Source organism: Triticum aestivum, chromosome 1B (assembly GCF_018294505.1).
Source record: "Triticum aestivum cultivar Chinese Spring chromosome 1B, IWGSC CS RefSeq v2.1, whole genome shotgun sequence".
Lineage (NCBI taxonomy): Eukaryota > Viridiplantae > Streptophyta > Magnoliopsida > Poales > Poaceae > Triticum > Triticum aestivum.
The window spans coordinates 675,459,565-675,474,607 of NC_057795.1; the positions used below are offsets into that span (position 1 = coordinate 675,459,565).

Here is a 15,043-nt window from a genome sequence, read left to right on the forward strand (position 1 = left end):
AGATGCAACGCTGGAGCAGCTCCAACACCGACGCGTGCAAAACAGCAACGATCACAAGTCGATTGGTCTGTGGCAGCAGTAGTTATCGTCTACCTCATCTCTGATATAGCAACACATCAATTCGTGCTAGCAAAAGAGTACAAGTCAAAAGCAAGCTGGTGTACTAGAAAGTAGTGGCCTAGTGGGGGACCACACACGTGTATTTAGGAAGGTTGCATGCCTTGATCGAACGATAGAGCGCGATTGACTGAGTAGTGTGTGGCGGACGCAACGTTAAAATTAGTCAGTGAAGGAAATAATTTTCCTTGTTTATGTCACCATGCAGGAACAAAGGAGGTGCCATGGCAGCGGGGGTGTTCGGTGCAAATTGAGAAATGCGATGATGTGATGTGTGGGCATGTGAGAACGGTGACCCAGACCACCTCGTTATTCGTCTTCTCTCTTGGATTTTTTTGAATCAAGCGATCATTAGCATGAAGTTCAAAAAAATAGAATTGACTGCTTCAGTGGAAAAATATGTTTTAGTTTATGAGGGTTGTTCATTTTAGTTCTACCTCTTGCCACTTTACCTATCAATCAGCAACCTGCTAACACTTGCGACCTGTGTGATACTTGATGCTTGTTCCAATCTTAAAATGCAGATAACAAAACAAACATTTATGGTATTCTATATATAGAGTTCATAACGAGCTACTTTTCTATGTGAAAACGGAGCTATCACAAAAGAAACATAATTCTTGTAAGTAATTGTTTTGTCTATATGTTTAGGCTACAAGACTTGTTGGTAAGTGGTAATGAACATATATCACGCTTCTTTACATGCTCAGTGCTCAAAACATGATCCATCATTGTATTGTGTCAAGACCACATGGTTTAACAAGCTTTTGCTAACTGCAATAATATGATAGAAATAGTATTAGTAGCACAACATCAAGAAGAACTCTTGAACAAAAAGCAGAGCAACATAGTAAGATCAGTAACGGACCTGGGTTCTCATATATCCTTAAAACAAAACCCAAATCCATAGGACCCCGTACCCTGCTTGTGGTCACGTTCAACTGCAAAACAGGAATTCATTGTTGAGATCTTCGATAGGCACTTCAAATGATACCATCATTTGTGCTACCGACAATCCATGGTGATATTTGCTATACTAAGAAGTAAACTATACAAATATAGTACATAGTTTTGAAGTTAAAAGTCTGCGGTGACAAGGTTACTATCTTTTTTTTTTCCAAAAGTATAATACTTCCCCCAATTCATATTATTTGTCGCTCAAACAGATGTATCTAGCACTGAAATACATCTAGATACAACCATTTCAGTAACAACTAATATGGATCGGAGGGAGTAAGATTTTTCTTCGAATAAGTCTTTTCGTAAGGATCTGAAGGAGGCAAACCTGCGACATTAAATGTTAAGAAGGTCATGATCGGATGGTTTAGCACCATAGCAAAGGACGATTTGGAGAGACCTGCCTTCCCCTGTTAAAAAAGCAGTAATTATTTGCATGATTAAATGTGCACATACATAGACAATAATTAAACTGAAAGACCTACGGCAAACCAACATTTCACGGGAAAAATTAAGCAATGACACGTTGCCGTTCTTTCTTGATAAAATGACCCATCGATGGTCCAAAGTGCAAACTAGGATACATATTCAAATGCTAGAAGGGAATCATATACATATATAGGTGCATTTTTTCCTAAAGGAACATCTGATAAAGAAGCGCAGCTGACCTTTACTAACACATGTTCATTAGGCTTCCAACATGCAGCTATCTGAAACGACAAATCGTTTGCATTTTCTGGTGGTTTGTCTCTATTCAACCTAAAGATCAACCATAAAGAAATGTAGTCAGGGGCATTGTTGCAAAAATGAGAATATTTTTCTTTCTTTCTTTCGGTTTACCTTTTGGCCAGCTCAAGCCCAAGATCAATGGAGTTTGTCGGACTAATGAAGTCGTATTCAGTATTTCCTTCCTGCAGGTAGGGACACACACAGTGTAAATCTAGACGTTTAAACAGAATAATTGCATATGACAATTCAAGATCCATAATTATTTTATTGAGTCTCTAAACGAACTTTCAACGGACGTCAGAAGAATTGCATAGGTAATTTGGTAAAGTAGGAAGTTAAACATCTATGGTACTAAATGAAATATAACTACTCTTACCGTGCAGCCCACAACATGGTTCCGATAAAACGATGCAACCAGCTGCATATGAGGAACAGAAATTTCATCAGAATCAATAAAAGTAAATTTGCATCGTATGAGAGATCCAATAAAGGAAAAAGTAGCTTAAGATATCCAACAACATTTTCTTTTAGTAGACAATAAAGTTCCATACAAAACAAAGGATGAGAAAGAAAAGCGAGAGAAACATATGTATGAATTATATCCAACATCGAAAAGGACGAAAAGAGAGAAAGAAACATATATATGAATCATGTTTCACTGTGATCGACAATTGAGTTCTTTAAATAAGATAAATTTATGCGCGCGCGCGCACACACACATGTGTATGTATAGATATTATACAAGTAGCAATATTTCTAATAAATCATTCTCTGTATGTAAACTTGGAGCTTGGAACTGGAAACTGAATTTCAAAGGGATGGAGAGAATAACCATGTTTTGCAAGCATCATATTTAAGCACGTGTACTCGGTATAATCTTGTCCAGATGCTTTTTTCTATAAAAAAACGCCCCTTGGTGTTGAAAGCTAACGGACAATGTGAAACCTGTATTGTATTAGGTAATAAACAACAACTTCAACAAACCTGTGTATTTCTGACAAGCTCTAGGGCAAAATTGAGTGAAGGGCTGAGTGGGCTATTTGATCCCATGCAATAACTGATTGCACAATTCCAGTTCATCGGGTCAGTAAACGGCACAGGATGCTTGCTTCCACCTATCGAAAAATGTATATGAAATACAAAGGAGAAATAAATTCTTGATGCCAAACTAGCGAACCTAGAAGATATGTGATGTTCAATCTTTTATTTGCATATATTGGACTTAGCTTCACTACTGATTAAGACTGGAACGTAAAAGACATTTTTGTTTTGGCAAGAAGAAATAAAATAAGCCATCTAGACCTTTATCTGAAAGAAATTTTCCATGTGAATGGTTATGGTGGTCCTTAATTTCCGTGTGGAATGAAACATTGTAAAGGAAAAACCCTCAAAATTGTAAAGCATCATGTGGCTACATAATAGCACTACTAAATCTACATAAAAGGGGAGAACAGTGGAGTAAAGAAACTACTGTCCGGTGATAGTGTAAGTTTGGTAACACTCACTAAGTGGCTTGTATTGGACCCCTGCACTTAAACCTCCTCTTCTTCCGACCAACCATGCACTATAGGGTACCTCACCAGATACTGCGTACAAAAAAAAAATGTAATTAGCACATAGTAGCATGCACTAGCATAGCTAGCCAAGAATCTCCAGGGGTGACCAGATACAAAACTTGATTGTTTGAGGGGTCCAAAATTGAATCAAACTAAGATGGAAATCAACTGGATTAAAAAAATCTCTTACTCCTTTCACCAAGCTCTATTAGATTTTATAAATAATAATCCGGTCAAGTAAAAATATATAAATATTAACATACAAGCAAATGGTAGAAAAGATGCTCCAATCGACAGATTCCTTGAACCATATCTTAAACCCATGATACCGTAGTCTTCGGAACGCACCCTGTCAAACAGAGAAAACTGAATTTAGTCATCAATATGGTTAATTAGCAGTTATATTCAGAATTAATAGTGAGGCTATAACTTTAATAGAAGTATGGATTTTAATGCATGCTTCTCAAACACATGGAGGTATATTTTGCTAGAAAGCTAGCTATGTAACATCTGCGTGCATTATTCATGCTGTGCGATCAAACAAGAGCCTTACAAGTTTACCTGTTTGTCATAAGGAAAGGGAATGTTCCAAAGGCGCCAATACCGTACTTTGGATAGTAAGCGCATGATCTTAGCCGCAACATGCTGGATATACAAGTTGAAAGCCAAATTAGCATATGTACGCATGTATGTCTCACAAGTTTCACAAGGATGCAAGCAGCTTGCATCTCCTAGATGTGGGCCGTTGAGCAAGAAGTCGCTTACGGTTCCGAAGCGGACGCAGTCAAGTCCACAAATGTGTGTGGATTATCTAAATCCCTAAAAAAGGTAAACAAAAAACATTTTATGTTTAGATAACAGCAAGCTAAGCTGGAGCACATGACATAATTAAGTAACTTAGAGATACTCCCTCCGTCCCAAAATTCTTGTCTTAGATTTGCCTAAATACGGATGTATCAAGTTTCGGTTACTACGTACCTGTGCCACCGAAACTGGGCCTCCATGTCGCTGCTTGTAGAAATCTAGTGAATTAATTCAAGTTAGGGAACGAATAGGTACAATACTACTATGTTTTTCTTGCAAATAAATTTATGTACCCAGCAGCTACTTAGTTTATATCTAGCTAGATAGATTTACATAGTACTGATAGAATAGAAAAGGCTAGCTAGGTTGGTCGAACTAAAATAAACTTCTGTTTTGTATATGGCAAAATAGCATGGATGGAGATGGATACGGTGGCGGCCAGCTGAAGGCGAGGATCTTCCTTGGCCTTGAGCACGAAGCGCGTGTCGATGCCGCCGCGCTGCATGAAGTAGTCGTCGAAGAGGCCGCGCAGCGAGAGCTTCCCGAACATGACGTCGTACCCCGGCACCGACATCCTGCCACCATACAACGCAGATTCTAGTGCACACGTACATATAGTACTGCAGAAGCTAGCTTAGCCTCCTCGGTCTAGTTTTCGGGCCGGAGAGGAAGAAGGGTTGAGAAGAGAAGGCGGGTGAACGGACCTGGTGCGGGCGGCGGTGGGACTGGGGTAGTCGGAGACGGGCGGGACCAGATCCATTGGCGGCGGCGCCGGTGGTTCGCTTTCCAACGCAATAGAGATATGTCGATCGGTAGCTGCTTATCGACGGAGATCGCGACTAGTGGATGAAGTATGAAACCCCTATTTAGTCTGACTATTTTTACGGAATAGTACTCCTACGTACGAGTATATCTCTGCGCGCTTGGCCCACATGCTCAATATTTCTTTCTTGCTGTTCTAATTTTTTCTTTCTTTCTTGCATAATAAATAAGCAGGCAAAAGTATTTTTTTGAACCCGGCACCATATCTACTATATCTAAATAGCTAGCCCCCACTACTAGGAATTCTCTCGCTTCTCCTTTAGTCACATCACTCAAATTAATTTAGCCCTTGGATATACTACATCAGTCAATAATATCTATCCGATCTACACACTAAGAGATGCTGCACCCACCATATGTGGTAACTGATGAATGCTCACAGTAACTACCTCCTACGATTGTGTTAATCCCGATATAAATTGACGCATGCATGCAACTTTTAACGTCATACTTCAGTGCTCTACATGGAAGAAAAGTTAGTCGTGCATGCATATTTTATGTTGTTTTCATCTAACTTTGAACATATATATAGAATTGTACACACAGTAGCTAGATGATTAGTTCCGCACAATTTTTATTTCATACAAAATCCCGTCGCAAAGCGCAGGGCATCGTCTAGTATATAGAATAGCTGGCTTATTCCATGACTCCTTAGTGAGAATCCAGATAAATTCGCTCCACGCAGGAGTCGAACTCCGGTTGCCTGGTGCACCACTGTGATCCCAGCCATTGGGTTACTGCCCTATTCTCAATAAATAAAGCAGGCAAAAGTAAAAAAAAAAAACTGGATTAATTTGAATTGCTTACCACATATGTCACGTGGTAAGCAAGCCAAAGTAAATTCATCATGCATAGTGTAGAATTACTGAAAACGGCTTTCATCTCACTTTATATTATATATAAAGCACCAACCAAGCCTTACAACCATCGAACAACAGAAAAAGAAGAAGAAAAAATAAAGTGACAATGATACAAGATGCTAATGAACAGCTTACTAACAGGCTCCCAATGGACCCATAACAAGGTAGACCATTGAATTAATCCTACGGCAACTCCAGATCATGCCATCGATGCAACCACAACAAGGGAGCAGCCCGTCGACGGAGGAAGACCCGCCGTCTGTCTCTTCCTCCAAAGAAGCCCCTCGGCCCTCTCGTCCTGGATCGTAGGACACCATGCCATCAGTAGGAGAAAAACTCACCCCTGAACGTGCATGGACAGGACCGACCTATTGCCAGGAGGGGATGACAAGCATGGAGACCACACCCCATACATCGTCACCACCTCTGACAAGCACCATGAAGCCCACCGCAAGTTCCCGAGCAGGGAAACCGCTGATGCATCACCGGCAGACCACCACCCACGCCAAGCCTCAACCACCACTCCACCATCCCAGGAAGCTCCTTCAAGATTATAAACAACACCATAGCATTGTCGCTGCCCAATCCGAGGGATTTCGGGTTTCACCAGAGACCAGGAGATGGAGGGCCGGGGATAGATCTCGATGCCACCAAAGGAGAAGTTTATGTTCTCGAACTGTACAAATTCTATTGCTGCCAAAGGAGAAGAGCTCGCGTTTGTCCGCCAGTTCCACTAGTCTTCGGCATCCTTCCAGGCATCACAAGATGAGGGGAACTGCTGGCAGAGACAAGGGAAACCATAGATTAATGTTGGAGAGCAGTTTCAATTTTTTTTACTATGCTATGTTCGTATTGCCTTGGTGTTCGACATCATAATTGTGAAGACGACATCGTACAAAGAAATAATTCCCACGGCTCCGGAGAGCCTAAGGTATTCGAGTCTCGCAGATCAATGATCTCTGATCTTGTGGATCATCGTCCGCTGCTTCTGACAGTCATGGCCATGGCGGCAATAGTGTCACATGAGTTTTGGTAGAGGTTCTCCTACTTTGATTTTTTGTGTTCCCGGTCTTGACCAACATGTTGATGATGAATTAGCTGTTACCTTGCCTTGCGGGAGGTGTCTTCCGGGCCACAATGCGTTCAACCATACTTTAGGTTCCCACCTATAGTATTCGCAAAGAAAAGGTTTCCACCTATACAAAAAATAGATGCTAAGCTTGCAATGTCTGATAACTGGGCTCACGAGGGACTGCTAGTGAGATATTGGAGGAAGGTGAGGATGACGTGCGTCAAGTCCGCATAGCTCTTATGAGCTGGGCCACATACATGCTACAATGGCAACCAACTTCCTTGACCTTTCGGCACTGGGCAGGCGTGAGGCCCCATAAATGAGGCAAGAAGTTGTGCTGGTGGAGCAACAAATGGTGGGCGATTCATGATGCTCTTCAAAATCTCAAAGGTTAGTTCAACCTGTGCAAATTTGATTTTCTGCAGATGCAAGAGGTGAAGTTAGAGATGACGTTGAAGAGGCTTGATTTAACTTTTATTTCTGTTTGTTCGATCTGATGTACTGGTCGATAAATAAATAAAGTCAAATTATTTACTAAAAAGTTACAAATTTTATTCCTTTCTTTTGGCGGCGTCAACGCACAGAAACATATTTTCATTAAGCTCTTACAGGGCTAATAGGGTTTCACTAGCAAAAGAGCCCATGCGTTGAAACGGAAGAAAACAATATATCACACGCCCCTAACCGAATAACCATGACTCAAGACCCCAATAGGTCCACGTCGTTTATTTCAACTTGGCATCACATCTGTGTTGCCACTTATGATCCTTCCTACTCTCGCCGGTGGTGGCCTCAGTGCTCACTCAACCATAATGCATTTGAATGTCGTCAATCCTCTCTCTCTCTCTCTCTCTCTCTCTCTCTCTCTCTCTCTCCCTCTCTGCATAAGATAAGAAATTTTCTTTTCTTGCAAACATTGCCTACATTTACCCTTAGACCTACTATTTCTGCATTAAAGCTGGGCGGATCACGGCTTGGTTTTGCTTGCACGTAGCTCCGCCACTGCCTGCAAGGTTTTGCCGGGCATGCATGCATGATCATCGATGATTTCTTTCAACTCCAATCTAGTTTTGCTGAGGAGTTCATTTGCAATCTAGATCAGCACCACTACAAAGGAAAGATGGATCATGCGTGATTGATTAAGGTTGCATCCTAAATAGCATTTAAAAATGTTTAGCAGGTAAATTAACATCAGAGTCTACACATTTTTCTAATCAAATTCCATACATACGGATCGTGCGCTATTGATCAAGCTGGCACCCTAAATAACATTTGGAAAATGGTTAACTGATAAAATAACATCATATTCAGATTCTACAACTTTTTCTAATCAAATTTCATATAGAATTTGTTAACGTTGGAGTCATGATTTAAAAGATATGGGTGTTTTTGAAAAGCATTTGTTCTAGATGGACCGCGGCTTTATTAACCCAGATAGACGGGAAGGGGTGGTGTGTCTCTTTAATTCTTGTCACTTAAAGGCAGGGGTTTCCGTAAAAACGCAAAAAAAAACCATTTTTGTCACTTAGAAGTGGACTATGAGTCAATTATCAAAATGGCAGGAGGGTTTCTGAAAAAATGCGTGATGGGGAGCAGAAGCTTTCCTCCCTTTATTAGGGAATCTCCAACACCAACCCCTAATCCGGACACTGCATTTGTCCGCGGACCCGGGGGGGGGGGGGGGGGGGGGGGGCTAGTCCGCAGACACGAACGCGAGAGCCAGCCATCCAAAGCTGTTCGCATATGTCCGATTACATTTTGGAAGATTTAAACGAAAATGGACAAATTTGATGCATATTTGAATGCACCGATAATATTCATTCATACATGGACAACTTTTACATAAAACCAGATACTTTTCATCCAAAGGGAGCAAATTTATTAGATTTATACATATTTCAACTATGCCGAACTCTAAACCTAGCCTAAAATGATGGCCGTGGCCCGTTACCCATCCCGGGCCACCCATGAGCCCCGGAAAATGAATCACTGCCTCCTCCGCAGCCATAAGCGCGGGGAAGTGAAGCTATCCGCCTCCACGTTGCTGGCCAAGGCTAATCGGTCACCAATGTGGAGCCCACCAAGCTTGGCCTTCATGGGATATTAGGATACAAGCACCGTTGACCTCCCATGCGCTACTCTTCATCGCTGCCGACGGCGATCATGGACATGCCGGCTTCGTGGTGGTGGCGACAGGGCGCGGCCCAGCTGGCGACCTCGTCTTCTTCCTCGCTCCTACCAAACACCTCATTCGCCGCCTCGTTGAACTCCGTGTAGGCGGCTTCTAACTCCGCCAACAGTCATGGTGGATGTCACGGGCGGAGTGATAGGACTCGAGAAGCGCCTCCTGCTCGGGCACATCCACATCCAACATTATGATGTGCCGGCAGCGAGTAGTTCCTCCGCACGCCGGTGTTTGTCGACAAGGCGGAGGTTGTAGGCCTGGCCGGCCTGCCCCTGTCGGGATGCGCCCTCCCGCTTCTCTAGCACCATGTCCATGTAGTGAGCACAAGCCTCGCCCATGGTAATGCCGACATTGGTCAGCGCGAACAGTGGCACCATCTCGGCCAACTTTGCCATACGCGCATCCGCGTCTGGCGCCCTTGTTTGGACAAGAGGCCTTCCCACAAAGCTTTGAAGCTCGAGGAGGCCATGGCGGGTGTGGTGAGGAGAGGAGCTAGAGAGCGGAGGAGGGTGGATTGATGCGGTTGTGCTGCCGCCTGGGGGTAAATAGCGGCCGGGCCAGGCAGCGAGGCCAGTAAACACGTACGTTTAATGGAGGGAGACGGACAAACTGCACCATCTGAATGTGCACTGGGAAGCGGCGCGGCAGCACTCTCGGCTGGCACGCCACTTCAATGCCGGCTCGAGTGAGCGGTCGCGTCCGCTCACGCTCTGAAGCGGCATTGACCAGCTTGGGGCGAGAAAGCGCACGTGCGCGGGAGGGGTTTGAGAATCGGCGTTGAAGATGCCCTTAGTAACTAGGCATAGATTTAGCACAAAATAGAAATTACTCTTCTCGCCCTTGAAAATCCAGAATATCAAATGTTTCAAATACACAGCAAAGACTTAAGAAATACAGTGCTACGTAGAGATGAAGACTAGATTCCACGCTACTACAAGCTAATTAAACACAATGTTTTCTGTCAATAGGCCAGCTCTAACGGTCTTCCTGAGTGGTTACAGTTCCCTGAACAAATGTAATGTCTGTTCTAAAGCTTCTTCACTTGCTTCCGCAAACTGTTAGTCTTCAGTTCGGTCCTCCTTGATTTGTGTCACAGCCGCACATGTAACTGCATTCAAATAAGATTCGTGCAAACAAAGTGTCATTAATTAGTACGCAACACTAAATACTGACTTAGATGTGCCTCTCAAGGACAAAAGGATTTATGTTGTAGTTTGACGGTATAATTCTTCTACTGGAGCTGGGTTTCAGAACCTTGGTCTCTTAGATCGTCGACATGGATTCCGAATCCGTACGCGGTGGTACCTTTCGAATGATCATTTGCAGCTGCAAATAGGAAACATTGTTGCAGCAGCCATCAGTGGGTGTTTCGTTAGTACTTCAAACAATAACATTTCAGCTAAAACAAAAGATATCCCGTGGAATGATACTATACATTACTGAGCATTACTACTGCTGCTAATATTACCATCTGTTGCTTTTGGTCTAATTCACCATATATAATGCAGAAATATATATTATCACTTGCCAAAACAATGCACGAGAAAGCATCCCATAAGTACACTCTATATGGAAGTATATATAAAGAACAAGATGACATTATCGATTTAGGGCAATTTAAATTAGGCTGTTAGAGTGCTAAGAGGTACGTAGAAAACTGTCTTAACAAAGCATCATACCTAGATAAAACAAATAACGAATAATTCTCACAAAAGAAGGAAACAAATATTAACCATTTATTTTTGGATAGGAGAGCATTCATTTTTTAACCATTTTTTGGAGGGAAAACAACAAGAAGGTTCCCCTACCTTACATACATATCACTATATCTGGCAGTAGATTAAAATAAAAGGAGTGTCATGTTACAAGCACTACAGAGAGTGGGAAAGACTTTCTGTTTTTCCATTTGATCAGAAGTAATGAAGTGTTTTATTGCAAAAATAATAATATCTAGGATTTTGTTAGTGTCCAAACCTGTGAAGCTGAATGTAAACGAGGGTTTCCACCAAGACTTGAACGCCAAAGCTACAGAAGATTTGGAGGGACCTAACTTTCCCTATTAAGAAAGGAAAATTGAATATCAGAGATAATGGAATAAACAAATACAACACTTCATACTTCAGTTTTTTTATCTACGTGTAAACAAAACTTTTTGTTAAAAAATTTCTCTACATATTTTCACACACATTATTTTGGGAGTTATGCAAAACCATTTAGGGGTGCTACTGTATTTGTAACGTGATATCACCCATACATAGTGTTTGTAGCACTAGAACCTCTCTTTGTTATTAGCAATTGGAGGCATATTAATAAAGATGTGTAACAGACCTTTACTAGTAAGTTCTTATTAGCCTGCCAGTTGGCAGCTATCTAAAACGAGGAATTGTCGGCATCATCTGTTGGTTCGTCCTTACCCACCCTAGAAAAAAAGGTCATGTAAAATTGAATTCAATTGAGTTGATGAAAAACTGAAAACCATGAGTTCATTATACGCTTACCTTGTGGCTAGCTCAAGCCCAAAATCAATGTAATTTGTAATTTTGGTTGCTTCCGTAGGAATCATAGAGTATACCTAATGGACATGCACAAATACATAGATTTGATCAAATCTCAATAAAATTGTGATTTGCAATGAGATATCTAAATAATAAAGTTTCATATTTACACTCAAGAAATTGCATGAAGCTAAACTGTTTCTACTAACTGCAACTCTTATTTACTGTTGATTGTGCATCCTTTAATTCCGTCAGTTATGTCAATTATCCACAATTGTACCTCATTCTACTAACATTCACATAGCATATGATAAGATACATATCTATAATCAAATTTAGTGCATGTGTTTACTATATCAGTTCAATTCAAAGAATATAAACTGTGATAATCCTCATACTAAATATTCAGGATACGTGTATTCAAGTGTACAGATGATGCATTCAACGGCTACCATGTAATGTCAGCGCACTTCCTAAAACTTAAATATCCTAAAAGCAAAAAGAACGGGAATTACCAGGAAGGTACGTACACAATAATAAACATGCATACAACTAGTAAATGATATATATTCTAACAAGACAACTAACTAAGCTAATCCTTAAAAAACTGATATACTATTTTTTAGTTGAACTGATATACAGTAAACTAACGAGGAGAATAGACCAGACATCCATTTAGTCTAGAAAACACATATAGCAGGCTAAGAAAATGGGAGGCAGATCAGTCCTGGGGATCACGAATAAAGAACTGCATGCCATTCCCTGTATAAAAACAGAACAACGTACAAAACTGAATCATGTCAAAAGATAATATAGAACATATCTCCTCACCTGCCTTTGGACAACCTGGTGCTAATAGAATGACGCAACCAGCTGCACATCAAGGAAATTGTATGAGATTCAACAACGGTAATGGTGTAATGATGCAATCAAGGCAATAAATTAGTTTTAAGTTTTACTTGGTAACAATTTTTGGAAATCACTGATCTTGTTACAAAAAATTAGTTGACCATTGCAAGAACCATACATAAAAGGCATCTTTAACTGTGATTGGGAAAATTTCTATTTCTCACTGAAAATCCAAGAATTTTACAAAGTTCATAGAAAAGCAACAAAATTTCTGGCATATTTCACAATGATGGTACTCATGTATCCACAGAAGCACCAGCACTATGTGTATGTAATCTTATAAAAAAAACTGTAAGTTATAAAAAGTGTAAAGTTTTCTTAATAAGCAAATGAGGAAAAACTGTAGCGAACCTGTGTGCTTCTGAGAAGCTCTAGAGAAAAATTGAGTGAAGGGCTGAGTGGACTATCTGAACCCACACCATAACTGATTCCGCAATCCCAGTTCTTCAAGTCCTCAAAAGGAAAAGACTTGTTTCCAGCAGTACCTAAAAATGATGCATCAAAAATGGGCAAATGAAAGTATAAATAAAGGCCCTGAAATTCATACATGACAAGAAAACAAAAGACTTGTAAAAGTGCAAATAAATCTGAAATTTACATTTGTCCAAATGTTCTTTTCTTCGGGGCAAAGCCTTTAGAAATATGTGGATAAATATAAATCTCAGCTTTGTTAGGAAGCCATCATATGAATGCTAAGAACAAACTCCAAAGCCATACCAAAAACAATCCATGCATGCTAAAGAAACAACAGGATTGACAATTTTGGTAACCCAAAATTTTGTGCAATATAGAATACTTTAGTATGTATTATGCTTCAGCCTACAACTTCACAGTTTTTCCTATTGTAAGCCCAATAACCAGTTGATACATGTATTAGACTACGTGCTTGCTAATTTTGAGTAATCCGGGGTCACAAACTATATTATTTCCAGAAAATGTGGGTATGGTCTTCTGCTTATATTTCCATAAAAAGATAAAAGTGTCTAGAGTGTTACACCTTTCTCCAAGTGCATGTGTACGGTCTTTCCCATTGTGAATAAAACAGTGTAAACCCAGTCTCTGAAATATAGAGCGATGTTGAATAAAGAAGTGGATTCTAAAATATACACATAAATAAAAATAGACAGTAGGTTCAGTAAAAACTACACTTCAAAGAAGTGGATTCTAAAATGTACGCACTTAGGGGCTTGTATTGTCCCCCTGCCCTACAAAGTATAAAAAAATTAGTGCGGTGAAAAGGTTTAGTAACACTCACTAAGCGGCTTGCATTGAGCCCCTGCACTTAATCCACCTATTCTTCCAACCAACCATGCACCATAGGGTACCACAGAGACAGAGGGTACCCCACCAGATACTGCAAAGAAAGGTAATATGAACATAATATAATCTGATTGGATACATGAAATACATAACTAAGTAAAATTCATTCAAGTAAAGTTCGACGTGGATATATCCTTACAGAGAGATGGCACAAAAGATGCCCCCAATGATAGATTCTTCGAATCATATCTCAAACCCATGACACCACTGTCTTCTGAACAAGTGCTGCAAAACAGAAAAATTCATGTTTGTCACTTATGGTTTTTATTCATATTTAGATATAAATAGCAGGAAAAAATATTCTAATGCATATAGTGCAGGGTCTTTTTAACACCATCAGGTAACAAGTTAGTGAAAATATATGTAACAGCTACATGCACTGCACGGTATATGCACCAAAATGATGCAAAAAATAAAATAAAATATTACAGCCTACCTGTTTCCAAAATGCAAAGGCATTGCATAGAAGGCACCAATACCATATTTAGGAGAATGTGCACTCGATCTGAGCTTCAAAGTGTTGTATATCAAAAAATATAAGAAAAATCATCACTATCCACATGCACATAGGCCATCAATGTGGAATCGTTAAAAGTTTGGACGCGTCTAGTGGGCGGCCGGCCGCCCTGGGATCGCTAGCCAGCGGCCACCCGAAAAAGGAAACCACCTGGTCCCCCTCGAGCGAAAGAGGAAACAGTCCCCCGCTCGCCCACGTGGTCCACCTGGTCCCGCCCGCCCGAACGAAAAAGGGAACCGCCCGCCGCCCGCCCAAATGGTCCACCTGGTCCCCGCCCATCGGAGCGAAAAAGGGAACTGCCCCGCCCGCCAGCTAGCCGCGGGATCACGTGCACCCTCCTCGCCAAACCATGCCCCGCCCACCAACTGCGCCCTGGCTATCTTCTTCTTCCTCATGAAAGAAGGATCTGCCCAGATTGCAGAATCCTTCATCGCTAGGAGAGAAGGACAACATGGCGGCTCCCAGGAACAAATAAGAGAAGAGAAGAGGCTTAGAGATCACAAAAAAGACAATAAAAAAAGTAGATCAAAGACCAGGCAGGATCTTCTTCTTCCTCACGAAAGAAGGATCTGCCCAGTTTGCAGGACCTTCATCGCCAGAACAAAAGAACAAGAGAAGAGAAGAGGGCTTAGAAATCAGAGAGAAGACCAGAAAAAGCCAGATCAGAAGAGAGGAGGGACGAAAAAGAAAACCTACCTCT

At 41.1% G+C, this 15,043-nt stretch overlaps 1 protein-coding gene and 1 pseudogene across 1 annotated transcript; both read right to left on the reverse strand.

Moving 5' to 3' along the window:
- Positions 1 to 719: 719 nt before the first annotated feature.
- Positions 720 to 5,115, reverse strand: LOC123147865 (uncharacterized). The gene is made up of 14 exons (XM_044567187.1): positions 4,868 to 5,115; positions 4,594 to 4,738; positions 4,338 to 4,381; positions 4,125 to 4,178; positions 3,921 to 4,004; positions 3,623 to 3,708; positions 3,309 to 3,389; positions 2,788 to 2,918; positions 2,180 to 2,221; positions 1,915 to 1,985; positions 1,743 to 1,833; positions 1,403 to 1,484; positions 986 to 1,058; positions 720 to 891 (listed from the first exon to the last, which is right to left on the reverse strand). The coding sequence occupies exons 1-13, from the start codon at positions 4,921 to 4,923 to the stop codon at positions 994 to 996; spliced, it is 1,032 nt and encodes a 343-aa protein (XP_044423122.1). The 5' UTR covers positions 4,924 to 5,115; the 3' UTR covers positions 720 to 891; positions 986 to 993.
- A 5,218-nt stretch (positions 5,116 to 10,333) lies between these two features.
- LOC123082283 (uncharacterized) lies at positions 10,334 to 14,774 on the reverse strand (annotated as a pseudogene).
- Between the last annotated feature and the right edge of the window lie 269 nt (positions 14,775 to 15,043).

Excerpts from the sequence above, each read along its gene's own strand:
- LOC123147865 (XM_044567187.1), bottom strand. The coding sequence starts at position 4,923 with ATGGATCTGGTCCCGCCCGTCTCCGACTACCCCAGTCCCACCGCCGCC. Across the intron at positions 3,709-3,920 it reads CCTTTCCTTATGACAAACAG|GGTGCGTTCCGAAGACTACG; the intron begins GTAAACTTGTAA and ends TCTGTTTGACAG. Across the intron at positions 1,059-1,402 it reads CTTAACATTTAATGTCGCAG|TTGAACGTGACCACAAGCAG; the intron begins GTTTGCCTCCTT and ends CCTGTTTTGCAG.